Below are 25549 nucleotides of genomic sequence, written 5' to 3' on the forward strand. Positions count from 1 at the left end.
TTGTGACAAAATCTTGCCCTGTCCTGTTTGGAACATGTCATCCTTCATTGGCATATTCACACTGTGTATGCCACCTGCTCTGAGGCAGTTGAGAGGGGGAAGAGACCACATTCACTGAACTTTTATTACAGTATATTGCTATAAATGTTCTCTCATCAATTATGGTTGTCAATCTCTTACTGTGCTTAATGCATGAATCCTGTCATAGAGAGCATTATCTGTGGTTTCAGGCTCACACTGGGGATCCTGGGATGAATCTTTCATAAGTAAGGGGGGAGGGGCTACTGTATAAACTAAAGGAAACTAAGAGAACATGTCTTACTAAATAGAGAATGGCAAAGCCAGACAAGACAAGAGTTGGGATGGGAGCTGTGGCTCAGTGGCAGAGCACAGAGCCCTTGCCTGGCATATTTGAGACTCTGGATCTGCTCTACAGCAACACACACACACACACACACACACACAATAATTGGAAATAACAAACAAACAAAACAGAGATATTCTTGAATGCTATAGAAAATGACTGATCATGTACGAAGGATCCTGTCACCAGAAACCAGAGAACAGAAGTAGGAGGCAGTGAAAAGACACAAAGGGCTAAGAAAAAGATGATACCCAGAATTCTACATTCAGCAAAATTAGCCTTAAGGAGAACAATCCCATCAAGGTGCAGTGAAATCCCAGTGACTTGGGAGGCTGCAGCAGAAGGATCACAAGTTTGAAGCCGGTCTTAGCAACTTAGTGAGACCCTGTCTCAAACAATAAGGGCCAGGGATATAGCTCAGTGGTAGAGTGTCCCTGGTTCAATCCCCATTACATGGGAGAGAAAAGACAATCCCAGATAAGCAAAACCTTTCTCATGAACAGATGTGTCCTACAAAAAACACTAAAGGGAGTTCTTTAGGCTGAAATGAAAGGACGCTAGACAAGAACATGAACCCGCAGGATGAAACAAATGGCATCAGCAAAGGCAACTGCACAGTTAATAGAGATCAGCAGAAATGCCTGATTTAAAAGACAGGTAAGTAAAGTAATAATTATCAATGCATACGGGTGGAATTTTTATGACAATAGCATGGAGAAAAAAAATCATAATGAAGCAAAATTTTTGTGTATTCTTGTAATTAAATTGACCATTAATCCTAAATGATTATATAATTACGATATTAAGAGCCGGGGATGTGGTTCAATGGGAAAAGCACTTGCCTAGCATGTGTGAGGCCCCGAGTTCAATCCCCCAGCACCGATATTAATAATTTTAGCTCCTGGGAAGCTACTAAGAAAATATTATTTTTAAAAAAGTCCAGGGAAGGGATAGTAGAGGATAGGAAAGGCAGCAGAATACAACAGACACTAGTATGGCAATATGTAAATCAATGGATGTGTAACTGATGTGATTCTGCAATCTGTATACGGGGTAAAAATGGGAGTTCATAACCCACTTGAATCAAAGTGTGAAATATGATATATCAAGAACTATGTAATGTTTTGAACAGCCAACAAAAAAAAAAAAAAAAAAAAAAAAAAAAAAAAGTCCAGGGAATAAAATGAGACAGCAGAAAACAATATCTATTTCAAACAAACAAATGAAAGACTATAAAGGAAGAAAAAGGAAAGACATAGAAAGCAAAGAGCAAATTTACCCCATCTGTAATGATAAATGTAAATTGGCAAAACATTACAATTTACACAGGGAAATCCTTGATGTAACTTGAATGTACCTTGGTTATTTCATCAGATATACTATAATCCAGGAATCTCAAAAGGGTCAGGTAGATGCGGAATTTGTTCAGCACAGAAGGCAGCACCGCCGAGAGGAGGCTATTCGTGTACTCCTCCATGTTTGGAGGGATTAGCTGAGGCTGTAAATGAATCTGACAGTCTGCCTGAAAAGAGAAACGGGACCCAGTATTTTTCAAATTCCTAGATTAAGCTACATGTGCAGAAGCTGCATGCTCTATCAGCTTCCAAGGGAATTAGGAAATACCACTTAATTTTGCGAAAGGGAATTAGTTTTTAATATGATTTACATACATTATAACTACCACAGCAATTATTACTGAGGCTAGCTTTTGCTGGGTGTGGTGGCACATGCCTGTAATCCCAGAGACTCAGGAGGCTGAGGCAGGAGGATTGTGAGTTAAAAGCCAGCCTCAGCAACTTAGCAAGGCCTTGAGCAACTCAGCAAGACCCTGTCTCTAATGAGATATAAAAAAGGACTTGGGATGTGGCTCAGTGGTTATGAGCCCCTGGGTTCAATCCATGGTACCCCAAAAAATGGAGGTCTGGGAATGTAGCTCAGTGGTAAAGTACCCTTGGATTCAATCCCTAGTACTGCAAAAGGGGAAAGAAAAAAAAAAAAACAAACAAACCTCAATGGTATCAATAAACATAAAAAAAAGGTGGACATCTCTAAAAGGCAGTTGATAATTTTTTTTTTTTTTTTTTTTTAAATGGTGCTGGGGAATGAACCCAGGGCCTTGGGCACACTAGGCAAGCACTCTACCGACTGACCTATATCCCCAGCCCAGCCCAGGCTACTCCTGAACTTGAGATCCTCCTGCCTCAGACTCCTGAGTTGCTGGGATTACAGGCATGCACCACCATGCACTACCATTCCTGGCCAATTTAACTTTTTATTGTACTTTTCCACAGAAAACTTACTAATGTCAAAGGTTATTCCTCATGTTCACAAGTGAACTCTACAGAGTAGCTATACACCTTTTTAATACCTGGGATGTATTTCTCATCATCCTCAAAATTCAAACCTCTTGATCAGCTACTCCATTTCACCATAAAGTATAAAATTCATTACCAGGTGATTAGGGACATTTAATAAGGAAAGCTAAACTATTTCTCATGTAAGTGACAGAAAATAATGGGACAAAGGCAATCAAGCAGAAGTCTGGATGTTAATCCACCTGCAGACAGCTTTTACTTTGTACGCTCAGATGGGGGCATGTCTGTGCTAATAGCCAGGTGATCCTGTGACTTCCTGATGGCTGCTTCTTGGTAGCTGTAAGTTTCCATCCCAAGGCAGGAACAAAATAACTTATTCCCATATTAATAGTCAGCAGCCACAATGAAGAAATAGAACTTAGAAGCAACATCAACATAAAACAAAAACATAGCCATCTACATTTAAAAGTGACTCTTTTTACCGGGAGGAGTGACCGCCCCTCTGAAGTAATCAGTACATTGATACTGCAGGGAAATTCCATCTGGTGGTAACTGAAGTCATAGTCCACCTTCTGCCAGGTTATTAGGTTGCTCAGAGCTGTCACATTGTGAACACCTAGAAGAGTAAGAACATAATTTTCAGTCACTTGATCTTAATCATAGGAACATTAGTTTGGCTGACAAGGATTATAGACGTGAGATTTGTGCTGCTTAAATAAAGACTATGAGGGATGCCCGATTTATAAGCTGAGTGTCCCCAAGCAAACATTCACTAGGTGATGAGCTCCACAGACAGATAGCATGAGGCCTGCTGGAGCTGTCTGGGACACCCTAATGCCTAATGTCTGATCCACCACAGGATACTAATGGGACCCCAGCAAGTGGGGTCACTTCCTAGGTGGTGTGGTCACAGGGCTACAGTGATCTTACTCAATTTGACTGGGCCTATTCTCAGCTTTGCCTGAGGTGTACACAGCCTACAGTACTGTTTCTTCTATTTTTACCTCCTGAACTGATCACCAGCACAGTGCCATCTTGATTCTCTTCACCTGAGCACAAGATAAGGCACTCCACTTTCTTGTGATTTTATGACATGCTCCATAAGTGAGGTTAGTTCAAACCATCTGATCCATTAAATACTTTTTTCAGAGATTCTCTACAAAATGTTTAAAAAGTTCAACGGGAGATATCAAATGTTTTACTACATCTTCTCTATACCTCTCCTTTGAGGTAGCAGATTAAAGGCAAAACCTCCCATTTCAGCCTTTAAAAAGCTACTTGTGCTAATGTACTGCTTTAAAAATCGTGAAGACTAAATAGTTGAGTGCACAGTTTATGATGTTTACTTTAATTAAATGCACACACCAAGCCTTCATCTGAAATATTTTCCAATACAAATTTGTCTTCATCCATAGACATCCTTTTGAAAAGTCATTACCAGGCTTAACTTTAGCCAGAAAAGGGTGACAGGGGGCGTCCATGTGCATACCTGGGGTGTCCAGCTGCCCTTGCTCCAGAAGCGTTTCATCGATGAAGAGGGAAGTGTTGTTGGGCAGCTGGAGGAGTCCACTGACCAAGCGGTTGGCTGTGTAGTCTTTGTGAGGAATGAATTTTAAGTGGTTCATGTTCTCTATAGTCATCTGCAGGCGAAAGGACTGCAAGGGAAATGCTTTAATGAGCAAGGATCGAAGTTTCCTGTTGTAAGAAAGCATGTATTTGGAGTCAAAAATTTTTCTCAGATAGAATGATCTTACTTATTTTTAAGGGAGTAATGATATGACCTCTAGAACTCTGAGACACACAGATACAGCTATTTCCTGTGTTAGATTTTCACTCACTCTGGAAGCAGCTTTATTCTCAAATGTCTTATTCAATAGTCTTAAAGAATCAGTTCTATTCTGTCGGTGACAAATGGTAGACAACTGACTTCTTCCCATAACACAAGCTAGCAAAACAAAGTATTTCATTCTTCAAGAAAGGGAGAGAAAAGCTCATCATTTTTCACTATGCTCTTTGGATGAAAATCATATTCATTCATCATTGACTACTACAGACACTTCTGAACGGAAGTGCTGAAAGAAAATTCAAGGAGCAGAGCACACTGAACCATCTTGGTGCTGCAGGGCTCACCGCTGTTGCCCCAAGTCTGCCAGAGCAGGGAATCCGCCAAGCCCTGGACACTGCCTCTATGCTCGGCCCACAGCACTCCCAGTGCCCCTTGGCCCTGCCCTCAATGCACTTCACTTTTCTAGACTCAGCCTGAGAAGCAGCATATGTGGTGGGGTGGGGAGTCAGGCTTGGCACTGCAGAGCATAGGCAGGCCATTCTCGCATAACCTACGGTGAAAGCTACGTAAGACCGTAAATAGCCAAGTGTGCAGGAAGTACTTCTAGACACAGGAGGTGATGGGATGTGGTAAAGTGAAAAAGCAAATGCCCTCCAAAGTGGTGCAGGAAGAGAATACGAAGGGGAAAGCTCACACCACATGAGAACCTACAGCACTTTCCTCTGATAACATGCAAGGATGCTCACTCTTGCCCTCCGTATGTGCTACTTAAACCTCGGCCTCCCAGCTGAGTGGCCTCGGGTTGCCTCTAGGTTTCCCCAGGGTTCATTCCATGCTGGCATTCCTCACACTGCCAAGCACACGCTCTTTAGTGGCTCTGAATCTGTTCTCTGCACAGGGTGACACTTCTCTGAGCAGCCCCCAGGTCTGTCACTGTACTTCCCTGAGTTCTGTCAGGAGGCATCCTGGGAACTAGGCTTTTCCTGCCCACGCTATGAATGTTGGCAGCTGTCCTGGGCCACTACCAGGACTCTGTCTCCTTCTCCTGGGGCTTTATTCTACAGGGCACATAAATGACATACCATGGATTAATTTATTTGTTGGTCTTTCACCACAAAAATTTAAGCTCCATGAGGGCAAGGGATCTATTTCAGTAATTACTGAAAAGTGGTAGAGAGCTGGGTGCCATGGCTCACACCTCTAATTCCAGCAGCAACTTGGGTGGCTGAGGCAGGAAGATCTAAAATTTGAGGCCAGCCTGGGCGAATTAGCAAGATTCTATCTCAAAACAACAAAAAAAAGGGGGTAGGGGTGTGGTGCAGTGGTAGAGGGCCTCTGCTCTGGGTTCAACTCCCAATGATACACAAACACACCCACACCCACAAAGTGGTACAGAACCTAGGGAATTGCCAAGACTCTCTAATGGGGCCTATGAGATAAAAATCATGATTTTTACCCAGATATTTTCAATGTACAAGATTAAGACTAATGAATCTTACTGCAGCAGATAAAATTACACATTCCAACTACCCTTCAAAAAAAAAAAAAAAAAAAGAATCAAAACATCACATTATAACAGACTGAATGCAAAGACACAAAAAAAAAATCTAGGGATCTCCTATTAATTTAGATATTAAAGAGATTAGCAAAAATGTAGAAAAAGGTCATTTTTACTACTTTTTCTTTTTTTAATTTGGGAAAAGTTATTTTTACAAAAACACTTATGTTTGTATGTAATTATTATTTTAACATTTTCAATTTTACTTCTAAAATGTGGGAAATTAATGATAAATGCACCCAACGTAAAATAGCTCTCTGCATCTTAGGACTTTATCAGAGGGAGAAAGGCTCATGTATTCTGGTCACTGCTCATTAAGGATCTGCAAAAATGCTAGCACTTAGACACACTCAATAAACTGGTTCAGTGACTGATCCAGACCAAACTCTTATATTCCCAAAGCAAGAGGGGATCAGTATTTTCTATCACATGATGTGTCAGATGCAATTCCCCTGTTCCCAAGATCCTTACACACAGAAATACTGTACTCCAGATCACCTGGCAAGTGAAGAAAGCTCAACTTCCCAAATAACAATTGAAACTGGGGCAATGAAGGTGAAGGTCTTTTTTTTTTTTTTTTAATTACCTTAGGTAAAAGGAGGAGGTTCCTATGATTTAGAGCTTATTTAGATTAAAGATTTTAATGCAAAGGATACCAAATTGCACAAATTGGCATTGACTGAGAGTACAATTTTAAGAGTTACTGGGATTGTGTGACTTGTTAGACTTACAGAAATTTGTACTAACGCAAGAAATGTGGGACATTTAGGAGAGAGAGCATGCTTTCAATCATGTAACTTGGCAGGCTTTGTTTCCCCTTAAGTGACAGCTACTAAAATCTCAAATTTAGGTATGTGAGTTGAATGGAAGACAATGAGAAGGATTTTTGGTGTGCTTTATGTTTATGATGAGTATTTATATTGATCTTACTGCTGGAACAAGATGTTGAATAATTCGATATAAGTGTTCTGTGAAGGTACTATTCCGTGGGCAACCACTCAAGTTAACTGTAAATTTTCCTAGTGGAAGAACATCTCTTCTTGTATATCTAGGGAAAAAAAAAAAGAAAAAAGAAAAAAAAGAAAGAAAGAAAAATAAATCAATAAATGAGATACTGAAGTGACTTCCTGATTTCATTAAAAAGCAAATAAAAATTAGCTTACTGTTATCATTAAAAATATAGAATAATATTCAGGCTAGCTTTTTCTTTTTTTTTTTGGTGTGTGGTACTGGGGATTGAACCCAGGAGCACTCTATCTCTGCACTATACACCTGGTCCCTTCTTTTTTATTTTGAGACAGGGTCTTAGTAGGGTTTCCAGGCTGACCCTCAAACTTATAATCCTCCTGCCTCAGCCTCAAGCAGCTGGAATTTGTCTAGCTATTTGATCTACCAGAATAACTGCAAATAAAATTAATAGCCAATATTATTCTAAGCGCTTATACACTTACTCATTTCATTTCCAAACATTCTGAGATAGGTTTTATTATTTTCGTTTTACAGATGAGAAATCTTGAGGCACAGAACTTGTATAGTTGGAATATTATTCAAAATATGCGAGACCCAAAATACTTCTGATTTTAGAATATTTGCACAGACTTTACTGGGTAAGCATCGATAATCTGAAATCCAAAATCTATAATGCTCCATAATCTGAAACAGAGCCCAATGGTGCTCAAAAAGTTTCGAGCTGGGATTATTTCCAGTTTGGGGATTAGAGATATTTGACCTGTAACAGGCTCGTCTAGTCAGAAACTGATAGAGCCAAGATTCAAAATCAGGCAGTTTGGTTCCAATATCTGAGCTCTCAGTCATTACGTACCACCATCTTAGATTCCACCAGAGGAAAGTAAGAATCATGGCACCAAGCTGTTTACTACAATGTTGTGGTTAACCACAGAGAAAAACTAGGAGATGTTTACAGTACAACACAACTGTATAATGAACCAGTGTGCAGCCATTAAAAAGTTCATGAAGAATTATAATGGGAAAATGTTTTATATGTATTAAATGCTAAAAGGCAACATATGGGTATAACTGATAACTATATTGGTATATATAATGTACATATATATACATAAAAACATGAATAAGTACCACAGTGGTACCTGAGATTATCTCCCAGTGGTGAGATAACAGATGACTGCTATTTTCTTCAAGTTCCTGGAACTTATTGAAGGAGCACATTATTTTTGAAACCAGAAAACAAAGTGGAGTCAAAGGGTGAGGCTAACGTCAATGTATAAATTAAAATGTGCACATGATGTAACTTGTTGACTGTCTTTTAGAAGCAAAGCCTCGGGATGTGCAAACAGAATTCAGAATGTAAAAAGTGGCTGGGATTCAGCTCAGTAGTCTAGCATGTTCCGGCCCTGGGTTCAATCCCTAGCACTGCAAAAAAAGAAAAAGAAAAGGAAAAAGGAAAAAAAAAAAAAAAAAGCAGCAGCAGCTCATTTTACTCATCAGCCAGGCCCTTTATTTGATTTTGGCTCTAACATTGAGGGGACATAATCAAAAAACTGAAGTGAACAAAGAATTGGCCTAATACTTGTTAACACTAGATGTAAAGCCTAATAAGTTACACCAGAACCTTCCCGACCTTTTCCACTGGCTACACCACACTGAAATGCCCTTAATACCCACCAAGAATACAGACGGCACTTACACTGTAGAGATGAGGTGCAATATCAGGTACTCGGCAGCTAGGCTATCCCCCAGCAGCGCGTGTGTGAGGAACCCAAGCAGCTCTGCTCTGACTGGAGACAACTCGGACATGAAGGCCGACACGACTGGAGGAGGAAGAAAAGCCACTCAGAGCACATGCCAGCTCCTCCAGGCGTCTCGGAGCAAATGAGCTGCGCTCAGCAGGTAATTGGTGTGCATCTGAACACTGGCCACTCAGTGACAAATGAGGGTGCTCCTGGGACAATGACAACTTGCACCCTCTTTCTCTCCCCTTCGATAAGAGAATTAACATGAGGAGAACAGGGCCCAGTACAGACATTACAGGAAACACCTATTCTGATGGAGAGGAACTAACTCAGCACCACTCTTGAGTGTAAGCCACAGGCAGCTCTGGACCTAGGAGGGAAGAGTCTGGCTCACTTACACTTACAGGTTCTGCTCTCCTCTTTGTTAAGGCAGGCAGGTAACAATGGATTGATGTGCTGCAGCTTCTGGGCTAAAATCACATGAATTCTTGGCACCAAGGAGGCAGGAGGACTGTGTACCCTCTGCTCCTCTGCTGTGTCTGTGCATTCCATAGGGTCCAGCAATGCAGAAGCATCCCTGTATTAGACACCAGTTGCAAAGGTGTGAATGTAATGTGCATATCTGAAGGCAAAATTAGAATTCAAGCCAAGACTACTTCTCCCTGTATCTCTCCTGAGACAGCAGAAAGTGGATCCTCATTCTCAAAAGTTTCCCCACAGAGATTTCAGGCCAGTTTGATAGAATAAACTTATTCCATTCTTCATAACTGACGGTTTCCACGCGACATGCTGCCACTAGCACTGCCATCAATGGGCTACAGAATGTCATTCATAAGGTTATTTTGACACACACATTCTGGAACTACCAACTGAGATATCAAGTACTTCATCGCATATCTCCAAACTGGAGTCTTTTTCTCAAAAGTCATGCAGTAGCTATTTTTCAGTGTATGGAGAATCATTTGTCTCTACCTTGCTATTTGTCTTTGCTAAATTTTATTCTTACCTGATATCTTCCTTGAATATTGAGTAGAAAAGCCATTAAGATGGCATGCATTTTTCAGATTTGCTAAATAAATTAGTATATAATGAATTGATTGTGAGATTGAAATAAATGACTAAAATGTTTTAAAATCTTTGACTATTCTAACACATACTACATAATACACAATATTCATTCGACACTGTGCACACAGATTCATGAAAAGCTCACAGCTACCCTTATTTCCAGTGAGGAAACCAAGCTCAAGGTTGCACTGTCACTGAGTGGCCAAAGAGGATTCTAACCCTGCTGTTTGTCCCAGCCTATGCTCCCACTTCTAAGGTAAGCAATAATTCAGGAGGAAAGTATTCTTTCATAAATAGCCAAGATAAGCAATTTTAGGGACTCTTACTAAGAGATTATTAGATTTACTTTTACGTTATTTAAAAATGTGCTTTGCAACATTTTTATCTAGTATGAAAAATGTAAGTTCTTCCTTTGCAGACCATGATAAATATCTAGTCTTCAACAAGAGAACTCTACTATATCCAGGGAACAGTAGTCCTCTCTTTGGGAAACAGTAAAAGAAAAAATAATGAGGGACTGGGGTTGTGGCTCAGTGGTTGAGCGCTTGCCTGGTATGTGTGAGGCCCTGGGTTCGATCCTCAGCACCACATATAAACAAAGTAAAAACTCCATTGGCAACTAAAAAAATATTAAAAAAAAATAATAATGAGGAAGATGTGGATTTCTACTACATTTTGTTAAATGAAAAAAATTAAAAGTACAAATGATTTAATACACGTTTGCTTCCTTTTATGGAAGAAAAAAGGGCTGATAAAAAAAAATACAAATATCTACCTTTTTTTGTGAAAAAGAAATATCGGAAGGATAAACCCGCTGGGTGGAACAGGGATGTGACGGGGATGGCAGGAACAGCATCCTGAGATGTTCTGATTTGTCAACGTCATCGTTCCTTTTTTTTTTTTTTTTTTAATCAAAACAGTAAGGACGGAGGAAAAAACTTAGCTGAAACAATCAGACACAAATGAACCTATGTGAAATGAATCATGGAATCACAGTGAAGGGGAGAGAAGTTAAATGAGGAACTTCAGAACACAACTGCGACAACACAGACTCATTCTAAAATAAAATTCCTACTAGCTACTTGGGATGCTGAGGCAGGAAGATCGTGAGTCTGAGGCCAGCCTGGGCAACTCAGTGAGACCCTGTCTCAAAATTTTATAAGGATGGGGGTTGAAGCTCAGTGGCAGAGCTCCCAAAGTTCAATACCTAGTACAAATTAGTGCCAAACAACAACAAAAAGTTGATGTCTACAATTTATCGACACATGTTCTCCAAATGTGTGTACATAGAGCATGAATGAGTGGCAAAGCACACAGGGCCGAGCACTGAGAACCGGTTAAGTCTGGGTAGAGGGCATGAGGGAGTTCTCCTAACTATCCTGCCACGTTTCTGCATGTGTGAGATTATATCAGAATAAAAACTGATGCACAAGGGGCTGGGGTTGTGGCTCAGCGGCAGAGTGCCCGCCTCGCATGTGTGAGACTCTTGGTTCGATCCTCAGCACCATATAAAAACAAATAAATAAAACAAAGGTATTATGTCCAACTACAAGTAAAAAACAAATATATATAAAAAACAAAACCCCAAAACAAAAACTGATGCACAAAACAGAGAAAACGGACTCGCCTCTCATCGTTACCCAGTATGCTCAGCACAGGGTCCACAGAGAGCACGCCATACAACTCGAGGACGTCGTTCACTTTGAAGCCCTCCCAATCTTCGTAGACCTATAGCAACCACAGGAGACACGACGTCAGAGCCCACACGGGCAGCCCAGACAGTACTGGCACTGCAGGTCCAGGGCCCTGGAGCCTTGGGCCCAGGAGGGACCCGTGCACTTCACAGAGGAGACCAAGAGGGAAAGGTACTGGTCTGCGGTCACAGCTAGTCAGCAAGGTAAAAACCCAGCCCGACCAGTGCTGTTTCAACAAGCCATCCTTCACAGAAAGGGCTGCCCAGAACGGGAGCTAGGGCACACGTCATCTCAAAACCCACCAGCGAGCAGAAAAACCAACCCGGAGCTCCAGGATGGTCAGTGTTAGGCTTCCTCAGAACCCATGCAACATTTAGGGGATTAATACAAAACACAGCGTGGCCACGGGATGTTTCACAACAACAAACTTTCAAAACCGTCTGTTGAATGGGGCTTTTGTCAAAGTCTCCCATTGTAAGGCAGGATGCAAGCAAGGACTCGGGAGAATGTGGTAATTTCAGCCCTAGCACTGTGACTGAAGAGCCATTTAAGTTAAAGCCACAATGAACACAAATGGAGATTCTCGGTGATCATTTCTGAACTTCCTAACTCTTGTTTACCTATCAGTTTCAAAAAACCAGAATAAGCAAGACCGAACAAATTTTTAATGTTTTTTCTTCTGTTTTAAATATACGTGAGAAATGGGTTTTAATATGAAAAGAAAAAAAGGCAAAAATGAAATAGATATCATACTAGAAATAACACTAGGAAGGAAGCAGACATAAATTAAAGAGTTGTTCCACTTTTGCTTTTGATTGTGGAGAATGCTGTGGTAGCCATAATAATGGCCCCTCAAACACTTGGTGTTCTAGTCCTTGTCAATGTTACCGTATGAGCAAGAGCGGCTTGCCAGTGTGACTGAAGACCTCGACATGGGGAGATTACCCTGGAGTACGAGGGTGGGCCCAGTGCTACCACATAAGTCCTTAAGAAGGGGACGTTCTGGCTAATGGTCAGACAGAGATGTGGCTGAGAACAGGCAGGTGTGTTATTGCTGGCTTCAAGATGGAGCTTCAAAGGGCCCTGGCCAAGGGTGCAGCCTCCTCTAGAAGCTGGATAAGGCAAAAACCAAACTCACTCCCAGATGCTGCTCTAGAGCCTTGAGAAAGGAATTAACCCCAATGAGACGCACATTAGACTTCTGATCCAAACCCCTAAAATAATAAACTTCTGTCGCCACAGGTCTCTCAGGTTTACTGTCATTTATTATAGCAGCAAAACACACATAAATGCCAAGAGGTTTCCATTTCAATTTTGAGACATACAACCCACCGGTCACCGTCAGGACTTCATTACCTTTACAAGGCAGGCAGGGCCCTTCTCTCCTGGCAGTGGGAAATTCAGATCAAAAGGGGAAGAGAAGTTGAGGGAGCTCAGCTGCTGCCCGGTGGAAGCTTCCGTTTCTAAACGCTTTGGTTCTCCACACCACTGAAGGCCACCAGCACTCCCTAAGTTCAAAGAACACGTTGCACTTAGTCACTGCTAAAGCCTCCTGGCGAAAAAGAACATTCCAGAGTGCCTCTTAAGTTGATAATGATATTCTTCAGCTCAAAAAGCTCAAGCTGCTACATGGTTTAAAAAAAAATACCAAAAAATAGAACAAGAATATGGATTTGAAATTTTAAATTTTCCTACCATAAAATGGCAATCAATTGCTCCCACCCAATCTCACGTAAGCACTTTAAGAAGTTAATGTTCAATATGGCTACTCTGACACGTCTGATACAAGAATACACACTCTACTTACAACAGAACTCTTTGGGAGAACACACTTCTTTTCTATTACAATCAAACAGCAATAAATCCATTTACCGTATATTTATTAATATCCCTTATGCAAGAATCAGACTAATTACTGGGAATATACAGATCATTAAAAGATAATACTTGATTCCATTTATATCATGTTCTTATAATGCCAAAACTGTAGAGGAGGAAAGCAAATTAATGGTTACCAAGGGTTAGGGAACTGTGGGGAGGTGGCAGGGTTGGTCATTAAGAGGCAAGAGGAGAGAGCTGGGTAATAAACCCTCATGTATCTCCACTGTTGCAGAAACCACAATCTACACGTGGTAATACAAACAGAACTAGATGTACATAAATAAGCACATGCAAAAATGTGAGTTCCAAACTAGCTTGATAGACCAGACCAAGGTCCATACAAGATGTTACCCACTGAGGGTGTAAGAGACCTCTGTGGTATTTCTTACAAGTGCGCCCAGCTCTACACTTTCACATCTCATACTATTTCAATACACCAGTAATTTGCATGAACTCTGGGGTAGATAAAGAATACTTTCACATTTGTACATTCACAATTCTAACCTACAACATTAAAATATGTCAGCATTAATGCAATTCACAAACGTGAGTTCATAAGGTAAAGTAACTTAAATGAAGTTCATTAGTGCATCTGTTTACCCTGATGGTTAAATTTGCTCTCTAAACCCAATTTTGCAGACAATCAGACTCATTTGTTTTCTCTTCTCCCTTTAATTTTCACTGATTAAAGGTGCAAAAGGGAAGTGAACATACAAAAAGGAGACCTATAGACAAACCTATTTACCTGCTTTGTTAAAGAAAGCCACTGTTCATGAAAGCTGGGATTGAGATCAATAATGGTATGTAGGGATTCTGGAACTCTCTAATCATTAAGAAAATGCCAACTTTGGTCTCCTTATTTTAATCAAAAGTAACCATGTTTTAAGAAATAAACCAATGCAAATTCAAGTAATATTTAGTATTACCAATTTTCATATTTTTCCTTTGATATTTTTAATCTTATAAAATTAAATGAAAGTACCAAAAAGAACATGGAAAAAAAAAGTTTCAGATATAGGAAAAAATAGGGTAAAGTACTAAACTTCCTTAATATTTAAGAGTTGGGATAAAAATAAAAATGAAAAAAGACAGAAGATCTTTTCTAGCTAACCACTTGAGACTCTGAAATGTACATTAAAGCAGCTGCTTCTCACTAAGTGATGCCTAATTGCTCAATTATGAAGCATGGTTTAAGCAAAGAGTACTGTATCCACTCTCCTACATACTGGGCAAGGGCCTTGCCACTGAGTTTCATCCCAGATCCAAACCTGTGTCTATAATACAAATGTGAATGAAGCAGAGTTGCCACACCATTACCAGCTCTTAAATCTATAAGCATGTTATACAATAATTAATTAAGAAAATGAGTCTCCTGCAAGAGAACAAAAGTCTATGGCAAGCCTCCTGGCACACACTACCTGCTTGTCTGGCACCTGCATGCTGGTCTTTCTGTTTATGAGGCTGTAGGTCCATATCTTCATCATCTTCATAACTCCTCTTATGACGACTGGGAGTGTAGGATGTTGAGGGGCTGACACGAGCTTGGTTTGCATTGACATAGGCGTTAAATGAATAGTTAAGAACCATGAACGGACCGATGCTAAATTATATGATTAATGAAAGATTAGTGGTTTGGTAATTCAGTAAAAATGAAATATTTTTTAAAGGAGGCTAGTCTTCCAGTTTGGGTCATGAAAGTGAACAGGTATACCTTATGCCCCCCACCCTCGCTGGAAAAAACCATCAAACTGGACAAAGTAAGTGAAGTGACCGTTTTCAGCCACTGAAAAACAGGGTCATGGGCTACAATGCTTGAATGGGGAGATGTGCAACAGGAAAAGCCCCCATTCTGGAGCTCTCCGTGGGAGACACCTCCCTAACTGCAGCAGAGAGGCCTGGAGGCCCCATACTGGCCAGGCAGAAGAAACAGAGCACATCGCTCAGGGCTACTGAAACAACTAGAATTCACAGAAAGTACTAGACAGGAAGCAGCTGCAGACAGAGGTGCAGAAATCTGTGCAGATGGAAAATCTGTACCTCTGGCCGGATATCCTGAATCAAGATTCCTCAAGGCCTTGCAGAGAACAGCTGCTGGTTGGCCAAAAATTAATGGGGACTCTGAAAGTACTAGAACTGGACCTTTCTGAACTGAACATCTCAGACCTTCAGAGACCTAGAAATGGCACACCTCATGAGTAAGAACTGTGTCCACCCACCAAGGGCTGCTCTATGCCCACTTAGCAAATCCCAAAACCATGCCTTCAAAAGATCAAAGCCATCTAGTAAGTTCCCTGTCAGAAACAAATGTGAATTTTAAAGACAGAAGACTGAATTCTTTACAACCTACAGTAAGAACTAAGACATCCTTATGTATGTGAAGAAGCAGGGAAATGTGACCTATAAGAAGGATCAAAACCAGCTAACAGAAACAAAGAGAAGACCTGGATATTAGAATTAGCAGACAGGGTACTAACAACACAATTATAACTCACAACTTGAAAACCAAAGACAGGCTAGGTGTGAAATACCAGCAACTTATCAGGAGGCCAAGGCAGGAGGACATCAAGTTTGAGGCTGGCTTCAGTGAGGCCCTAAGCAACTTAGTGAGAACTTGTCACAAAATAAAAAATAAAAAGGAGCTGGGCGCAGTGGTGCATGTAATTCCAGTGGCTCAGGAAGCTGAGGAAAGAGGATTGCAAGTTCAAAGACAGACTCAGCATGAGCTGGGGATGTGGCTCAAGCGGTAACACACTCGCCTGCATGCGCAGGGTGCTGAGTTCGATCCTCAGCACCACATAAAAATAAATAAAGATGTTGTGTCCACCGAAAACTGAAAAATAAATATTAAAAAATTCTCTCTCTCTCTCTCTCTCTCAAAAAAAAAAAGATAGCCTCAGCAACTTATGAAAGTGCTAAGCAATTCAGTGAGACCCTGTCTCTAAATAAAATATAAAAAAGGGGGGGTGGGGATGTGGCTCAGTGGTTCAGTGCCCCTGGGTTCAATCCTTAGTAACTAAATAAGAAAATAAATCAAAGGTAGATAAAAAAAGTAAACAGAAGAGAAATATTATCAAACAAACTAAAAACAATCTGAAAAATCTACAACCATAAAATAAAATACCTGAAATGAAAAACAAACCTGAATGGACTTGACATGAGATTGTATATAAGAGAAAAAGTGGGTGACCTTGATCACAAGTCAATAGTAACTGTCCAAACTGCAGTAAAAAAAAAACAAAAAAACAAAAAAACAGGAAAAAGATTAACAGACAAATAGGGGAATGAGTAACAGAGGACTTATTAGCATACTCAAGAGCCTGGGCGTTATCCCCCAAACAAGCAGGGTGGGGGGTCAAAAGTGAACAGAGCTCAAGTCACCTGTACAAGATTCCAAGGAGTCAAATAATCATGTGCCTCAAGTTCCAGAAACACTGAGAGACTGGGAAAGGAATACTATGAGAAATGATGACTGAAAAACTTCCCCAAACATTCTGAAAAGTATCAACCCACAGAGCCAAAAAGTTCAACAAAACTCAACAAGAGAAACACATAAAACATTCACATACATCACAGTTAAAGTGCTGAAAACCAGAGAGGATATTTGAAGCTGCCAGAGAAAAACAAAAGACATATCACACAAGGAGAGCTGTAAGAATGACTAACCTTTCATCAGAAAATAACGGAGGCCAAGAGACAATGGTGCAGTATCATTAAGATACTGCAGAGGGGAAATGCACGTCAATCAAGAACTCTATATCGGGTGACAATATGCTCCAACAATGAAGCTGAAATAAAGACTTTTTCAGTTGAATAGGAACTGAAAAAAATTCACCATGAACATATCTGTTCTAAGAAAAAGAAGGGTAAAAAACTAAGGGAAAGGATTCTACATTAAAAAAAGAGATAGAGGGGGATGGGAATGGTAATGTGTTCACAAATAAAAGATGTATTTTCTCAATTTTTGTAGAAGATGACTGCTTTTTTGTTCTTCTTTGTGTGGCTTGGTTTGGCTCTGAAGACTGAACCCAGGTACATTTTAATACTAAGCTACAGCCCAGTCCTTCTAATTTTATTTTGAGACAGGGTCTCACTAAGTTGTAATTCCCCTGCCTCAGCCTCCAAAGTTGCTGGGCTTATAGGTGTGCACCATCACAACCAGCTAACAACTGCTTAAGGCAAGAACAGTAACATATTATGGGTTCTTTATTTAAGTACAAAGGAAAGACATGATAAAACAAAGGATGGGAGGGGACAATGTGGACAGACACACTGTCAATGGGTCAAAGACGGTAGGAGAAATCACAGAGAAGTCAGAAAACATTCTGAACTGAATGACAATAAAAATGACAAATCAAAATTCATGGGATGCAACCAAAGCAGTGACTAGATAAGTTTACTGCTGTAATTGCTAATTTGGGGAAATCTAAAAATCAATGATCTGATTTTTATATTTCCCCAAATTCTACTTTAAGAAGCTATGACAAAATTTGCAGCAAAACCAAAAGGAAGGGACTACAAGTAGAAATCAATGAAACAGAAAACAGTCAAAACAAAAGAGTTGGTTGTTTAAGAAACCCCTAGCAAAACTAATCAAGGAAAAGAGAGCAGGGCATGGTGGCGCACCCTTGTGATCCCAGCAGCTGAAGACTGAGACACGAGGATCCTGAGCTCAAAGCCAGCCTCAGCAAAAAGCAAGGCACAAAGCAACTCAATGAGACCCTGTCTCTAAATAAATTGCAAAAAAGAACTGGGGATGTGGCTCAGTGGTCGAGTGCCTCCGAGTTCAATCCCCAGTATCAAAAATAGTAAAAGAGAAAAGGCCAGGTGCAATGGCACATGCCTGCAATCCCAGCTACTTTGTGAGGCTGAGGTAGGAGGATCAAAAGTTTGAGGCCAGACATAGCCATTTAGCAAAGCCCCACTGCAAAGTAAAAAGAGCTGGAGATGTAGCTCAGAGGCAGAATGTTCAGGGTTGAATCCCCAGTACTGCCAGATAATTACATCAAGCTTACATTCCTGAGAATGAAAGAGACCAATGCTGGATATCCCACAGACATTATAAGGAAAGCAAAGGAGATGGAGATGCTCAGTGCTTGAGGGGCAAGCGGAAGGCCCTAGGCTTGATCCCCATCAGTGCAAAAAAAATAAATTAAAAAAAATCATAAATAAAAAGGAGACTTAGGTTTTCACGATCTCCTCTCAAAAGAACCAAAATGTTGGGGCTGGGGATATGGCTGAGTTGGTAGAGTGCTTGCCTCGAACGCACAATGCCCTGGGTTCAATCCCCAGCACCACATAAAAATAAATAAAAATATAAAGGAATTGTGTCCAGCTATCCAGCTATAACTAAAAAATAATAATTTTTTTTTAAAAGAAAAGCAGAACTCTAATTTGAAACTATTTTTAACCTAATTATCATGGTATTTTTTCAGTACTTATAAATCTACCTCCACCTTTTTAACAGTATTTCATTACAGGAATGTATTTGTAATTTTAGAATTTCTCAGTGATAAATACTAGGTTGTTTTATGTTAGTAAAATAAAGCCACACTTTGTAAATAATCAGTAAAAGTGTTTTGTTGTCGTCCCCCGCCCCCCACCCCACCCAGCTAGCTAGTAAAAAGACTAGAAACCTGAATCATATTCTTTTTATTTAAAGAAATATTTAGGAACCATTCAGTGCATATGGTTCAGGTAAAGGATATTTCTTTTACCCACGTAGATTCCCCAGGCACTGGAACACAGTAGAAAGTCTGTCTTTCCAAAGTTGTAGATCGTGGAGAGTTTAAATCAAGTTCTTGTTGAGGCTGTGATATACACAAAAGTATTTTTACAAATAACAAAATTTTTTAAAAATTAGCAATGTTTTCATATTATTTGTTATACAATAATAACCACAGTAACTGTTACCATAAAAGTTAATCAATAAGCAACTAATTCAAAACTACCATTTTTTCTCTTTTTTAAAAAGGAAGCTAATACTCATTTCAAATGCAATAATCAATCCACCACCTCCCTCATATCCATAACATAGTCCCTCAGATTACAAAATTAATCCTTTGTAATCCTTTCAAAGACAAAGCAGGGGCTGGGGGTGCAGTTCAGTGTTAGAAAATGTGCTTAGCATGCACAAGATCCTTGGATCCTGGGTGTGGAAAAAGAAAAATGCAGAGCATAAACAACCCTCTGAGCATGTGGCAGCATCACAGAGGCACAGCGTCAATGGGCCTTCAGCCCATTTCCAGATGCCAGGATTACTGAGCTACATCACACCACCATGTACTGGGGGAAAGTTGTGTGTTAATTTACCAGTCTCATGTGTTAGGACTTCTTAAGCTCAGGATTCGGTAAGCATCGATAAAGTTGACCCCTTAGACTTGGCATGAGTTTTACATTTAGAAACACTAAAAGATAAGATACTGGGAGGCCTGAAGTTCATCATGTTTGAGATTAAACAAACCCATCTTTCAAATGAGTTCAAATAACTACAAATAATTGTTGGAAGTTGTATTTCTGCTTAATATAATTTTTTTTGTGGTAATCTTCCAAATTAGGGCTATTCTGTCACATCTGCCCACTGAACTGGCATCCATCAGAAACAAATTCTACTGAGGTTGGTATTATTATTATTATTATTATTTTAATATATTTTTTTAATTTTTTAGCTGTAGTTGGACATAATACCTTTATTTTATTTATTTTTATGTGGTACAGAGGATCGAACCCAGGGTCTCATACGTGCTGGGCAAGCGCTCTACCGCTGAGCCACATCCTTAGCCCCTGAGGTTGGTATTATTAGGGTTTTTGTTTTTTATTTTTTGGTGTGTGTGTGTGTGTGTGTGTGTGTTGCTGGGGATTGAACCCAGGGCCTTGATAAATGTGAGGGAAGCACTCTACCAACTGAGCTAATCCCTAGCCCCTGCTATTAGTGTTTTAAAATCAATCTCTTGCTGGGCATGGTGGCACACACCTGTAATCCTAGTGACTTGGGAGGCTGAGTCAAAATAAAAAGTAAAAAGGGGGACTAGGGGTGTGGCCCAGAGGTAGAGCACTTCCTAGTTATGTGTAGGTACTGGGTTTGATCCTAAACACCACATAAAAATAAATAAAATAAAGTGCCCCTGGGTTTAATCCTCAGTACCTACCAATCATTCAATCCATCAATAATCAAAAAAACATCTCTTGAAGTCTGGATAAGTAACAGTTAGACACCTGGAATGGAAAAGTCCTTTTCTAAATCTAAAACTAAGATTTTGGGCCTATAAAGCAGACCTAGAACATAGGTAACTCCAGAGGTCTCAACTTCCTACAGAGGCACCTGCCTGGTTAATCCCCCAATACTGTCACTTAGAATATTTAAAAGACAGACACTAATAATAACGATAGCAAGAAAACCACATCAGGAAAACCACTAAATCCCCACCTGTGATCCTTGTTTTCTTTTTAATAGTTGACAATCAAAAGTCTGGGTTGCAACAGAAACATATAAAAACGCATACAGCAAATTATGGGAGACATTTATTTTGACATGCTACCAATCATCTTTTTCACTATTAAATGTGAAATAAATTTAAAACCTTCCCAGCTGTGCCAGGCATGCTGAACAGGTGTCAGAATGACATTTAACTCAATTCTGTATTTAAAAAGCAATATAGGGCTGGGGCTATAGCTCAGTGGTAGTGTGCTTGCCTAGCATGTGTGAGGCACTGGGGGTGTAGGGGTTTGAATCTAGCACCACATATAAATAAGTAAAAAATACACAACTAAAATAATAATAAAAAGTCAATGGAAAGAAACAAAGAAATTGCAGATTTCCCATGGCCCCCACTTTAACTGGCTTTCTAGTGAACTTCTACTTCAAAACCGTTACAATTACAATCAATATTCTGCTTTCTTCTCCCCATTAGTGATGTCAGAGCTCTAATACCTCTTTCCAATGAAAAGTTTAAGTTTACTAAAAACAAAACAAACCAAACCCCAAAACAATGCTATTTTTAAGCTGAGGGTGCAGCTCAATAGTAGACCATGGGCTTACCATGAGCCAGGTGCTAGGTTTAATCCCCAGCACAAAAATAAATAAATAATAGTAAACAGCTAAGTGGGCATGGTCACTCATTCCTGTAAATCCAGCTACCAGGGAGATTGAGGCAGGAGGATCGTAAATTTGAAGCAAGCCTGGGCAACTTAGATACGGTCTCAAAATTTAGGAAAAAAAAAAAAAAAAAGACTGGAGGTGAGGCTTAGTAGTAGAGCGCCCCTGGGTTTCATCCCTAGCACTGCAAAAATAAATTTAAAAAAATAAATAATAATTGTAAAAAGTGTATAGAAACAAAAAGTATTTTTTTCTCCCAGCAAAAGAGGATGATTATATTTAACTGAGCAAGTGCAAAGCCTAATCTTTCACTTTCATTTAAAAAAAAAAAAAAAGTATCATGATCAGTAACCTTTTAACTAAATATATAGATACTGGGCATAAAAAAGAATTTTGTTATTTAAAATATGCTCTCTTTTGCTGGGTGCAGTGGTGCACGCCTGTTATCCCAGTGGCTCTGGAGTCCGAGACAAGAAGATCGCAAGTTCAAAGCCAGCCTCGGTGAAAAAGCAAGGTGCTAAGCAACTCAGTGAGACCCTGTCTCTAAATACAAAATAGGGCTAGGGGTGTGGCTCAGTGGTCAAGTGCCCCTGAGTGGTTCAATCCCCAGTACCCACCTCACCCCCAAAAATCTATCTTGTAAGAGATCTTTAAAAGAAAGAAAGAGGGGGGAAAAAGATAACAAAGATGATGATCATCAGAAAAATGAAGCCCCCCCCCCCTCAAATTTTCACACAATTTTTTTTTGAGGTGGCATTAGGGATTGAGCCCAGGAACACTCTATCATTGAGCCACACCCCCAGCCTTTTTTATTTCAAGACTGGGTTCTGCAAGTTACCTAGGCTGGCCTGTCTTCTGAATAGCTGGTATGTGCAACCTCACAGGGCTTTCATGTGATTTTTTTTAGAACTTATTTATATACAAGTCAAATAAACTAAAGACTGACCAAAGGAATAATGAATTCTCTGTTCAGGGATAAAGTTCTTATTAAAAAATGTTATATCTCTTAAGGATACATACCCCACATTCTGCTATATCTCTGTATTTTCCAAAATGAAGAACCTATGGCCCAAAACAAAGGATAACAGTATTATATTAATATAGTTCATACCACAATTCCTAAGTATAAAGTTTTACAAAAAAAGCAATACCTACACGTGCTTTTGTGTTTTGGTTAACCGTCTCATAAACTCCCATGTAAAACTCAGGGTCGAACATATCCTGAATCATGCAACGAAATTTCACAAAACTGTTAGGTTTCAGATAATGAAGGGGAACTTCATTCAATGAGGGTACCTTAAAAAAAAACAATCAAGTCAATCAACAAAATATCCTGACAATAAATCATTAAATACATATACACACAAAACCCAGACACAAATTGTCACATGCACACAGTCAAGCCCTATCAAGATGTTAAATGATCTCAATGGTCAACACAACAGAACTCTGGATGAAAGAACTTTCCAAGTTCTTGCAAGTTTGCATGGTAACACTTGACCATAATGTAAAGGCTGCTTGTCCTTCTGAACATGTTTCAGTTAACAGAAAGGCATTTAGTTGGATGAGTTGTCCTCTTAAAACTCACACATGCCGATTCTTTTGAATTGACGGTAATAAAACAAAGGCAATAATAAATGCCCTTACAACCAGATTGTCCTAGGAAGTAACAGTCAGCTACTGCCACCTAGAGGCACAATGTATTTAATTCCCCAAATTAGCTTGCAAAAGAGACCATTATGTTTTTAAATTACAGGTGAATTACGGCTTCCACTGTGATAAACTGAAGCCTGCCCAATCCTCTCTTCCCCCAAACAGCAATAAGCTTACCCATTTAGGAGCATTATTTTCCTTCAGTTTTTCTTTAAAATATTCAATAACTTTCTTCTCCCAGTCAGGACTAACTCCATTTTGAGCTGAAAGAGAAATACAGTTTTCAAAGCTAAAGGTACAATATATGAAAACAGACCATATTCAGGTGCATCACAAGGTAGCCCACCCCGCTGAAAACAACTAAAATCTGCTCCCCTGGTAAAGATTGACTTCAATGCATCTGAAGCACTCACATGGCCCTCAGAAGCTATCAGCGGGTGCTGGTCTCCTCACGCCCCAGCCAACACATACAAAACCAGGTACCAGCAGACCCAGGCAAAGTGAACCATTATTTGTACACCATTCTGTGTTTCAAATATTTTTATGTAAATTAAAAAAAAAACTTTATAATTACACTGAAATGAAGAGCAGAGGGTATTTGGTTTTACAAATTTATTATTTAGGAAAAATTTTAAACTTACAGCATAAAAAAAAAGAAAAAAACCTTACAAGTGTCATGAACAATACACAGAACACATGCAACCTTGCTCCAGTGACTTTATCATTTCTCTCATATTTTTTTTTACCCATTAAGTTGCACCCATCAAAGATTTTTTAATCTCTAAATATTTCAGTATGTGTTTTCTAGGTTATTTTATATAGCCACAGTTCTGTTGTAAAGTTCAGGAAATTCAAAATTGATACTTTATCTAACCAACCAATCCACATTCCAATTTAACCCAATAATATCCTTTATAGCAGTTCCCCCTTCAACCCAGGACCCAGCTAGAATCATCTCTTGCATTTAGCTATTATGTCTCTCAAATCTCCTTTAAATTTGTAAATTCTTTAATCTTTTGTCTTATGACACTGATATTTAAGAATATAGGCCCTTTAAATAAAAAATGATTTCTCATTTAGATATATCTGGTGTTTCCTTGTGATTAGATTCCAATTAAGAATGATCAAGGTGGGCTGGGACTGTGGCTCAGTGGCAGAGTCTAGCATGTGCGAGGAACTGTGTTTGATTCTCAGCACCGCATATAAATGAGTAAATAAAGGTCCATGAACAACTAATAAAAATATTTTTTTTAAAAAAAGAAAGAATGATCAATGTTAAAAATTCTAGGAAGTCACTGCTTTCGACTAGGCTCCTACAACACACTGAAAACCAAAATGGAGTCACCCATGCCAAAGTTCCATATCATCAAAACAAAACTAAGCTGTTTATCTGACCTTCCAAGAAACCAAGAGGAAGTAAGGGGGTGATAGCTAAATGTCCCAAGCAAGTTAGTTGGCAGGATAACCAAGTACCTTCTTCTTTAATTCCTACATAAAACAAGTAACCTAAAGCAACCTAACAATGTTAACCAGTTTTCTATTGTTCTGCTTCTCTATCCCCAAATGTCGAGGAAGGTAACTTGGAAATGACCCATCTGTATTTTGTTGTTTTTACTTTCTTCAGCCTTTCTTTGGCTACAAAACCAATGTTTTCTTAGTCCACTGAAATGCATACTCTATCATATCGCATGAAGTGTTGCCTAGTTGCAGAATTAAAAATAAAGCCAATTAAGATCTTTAAATTTGTCATTCTGTCCTTGGACACCAATTATATTACTGCAGAAGTATCTTTCTAAAAGTATGACATCTCGAGAGACAACCTTCGCAACTGCTGGTATTAATTTTGATCACCCAGAGTGACAGCCAACTTTTCCACTATATAGTTATCATTTTCCCCTTACAACGAATAAGTAACTGCAGAAGGCCCTTACAGGAAGTGGTGAAGACTGAAGAGTGAGTTATTCACAAAATACAAATTTTTTATTTTTATTCTTTTTGGTGGTCCTGGGGATTGAACTCAGGGGTGATTTACCGTTGAGCTACATAGCCAGCTCTTTTTGAGACAGGGTTTCACTAAATTGCTGAGGCTAGCCTTCAATTTGCCATCCTCCTGCCTCAGCCTCCAGAGTCTCTGGAATAAGGGCACCATGGCGCCTGCAAAGAATACAGATTTATGTTAACTAAATCCACCAAACTACAGAGCTGGCCAATCCTCCCACCACTTACATTTATCACCCAAGTGCTACAGAAGAGTGGAGTAAAGGAACCTGTCATGAAGCTGATTCCGTTTGAAACATTCAATGAATCCTGCAAACACCATGCTTCAGTGGGATTCCCAAACACTTCTATTTAACTGGGCAAAGACCAGCTCTGAAAAAGAAGTGGAAGCAGGCACTTGAACTCTAATACAGTGGGCCCCCAAGTGGG

General features: G+C 39.6%; 1 protein-coding gene across 3 annotated transcripts in view; it reads right to left on the minus strand.

Moving 5' to 3' along the window:
• Mcmbp (minichromosome maintenance complex binding protein) overlaps positions 1 to 25549 on the minus strand; it is a 38752-nt gene that overhangs the window by 3677 nt on the left and 9526 nt on the right. The window contains exons 2-14 of one of the 3 annotated variants that reach the window (XM_046450287.2): positions 23300 to 23385; positions 22625 to 22765; positions 22490 to 22531; positions 19083 to 19184; positions 14796 to 14940; positions 12853 to 13004; positions 11430 to 11530; positions 9139 to 9311; positions 8689 to 8812; positions 6954 to 7071; positions 4169 to 4334; positions 3162 to 3295; positions 1722 to 1886 (exon numbers count right to left, since the gene is read on the minus strand). In XM_046450287.2, the coding sequence (XP_046306243.1) occupies positions 1722 to 1886; positions 3162 to 3295; positions 4169 to 4334; positions 6954 to 7071; positions 8689 to 8812; positions 9139 to 9311; positions 11430 to 11530; positions 12853 to 13004; positions 14796 to 14940; positions 19083 to 19184; positions 22490 to 22531; positions 22625 to 22765; positions 23300 to 23385 (1649 nt within the window). Of the gene's footprint in view, positions 1 to 1721; positions 1887 to 3161; positions 3296 to 4168; positions 4335 to 6953; positions 7072 to 8688; positions 8813 to 9132; positions 9312 to 11429; positions 11531 to 12852; positions 13005 to 14795; positions 14941 to 19082; positions 19185 to 22489; positions 22532 to 22624; positions 22766 to 23299; positions 23386 to 25549 lie in introns of all 3 variants that reach the window. The other 2 variants (XM_046450286.2, XM_058581344.1) reach the window with 2 other exon arrangements.

Source organism: Marmota monax, unplaced genomic scaffold (genome assembly GCF_021218885.2).
Source record: "Marmota monax isolate L192 unplaced genomic scaffold, Marmota_monax_Labrador192_F-V1.1 WCK01_AAM20220418_F8-fsc00004, whole genome shotgun sequence".
NCBI lineage: Eukaryota > Metazoa > Chordata > Mammalia > Rodentia > Sciuridae > Marmota > Marmota monax.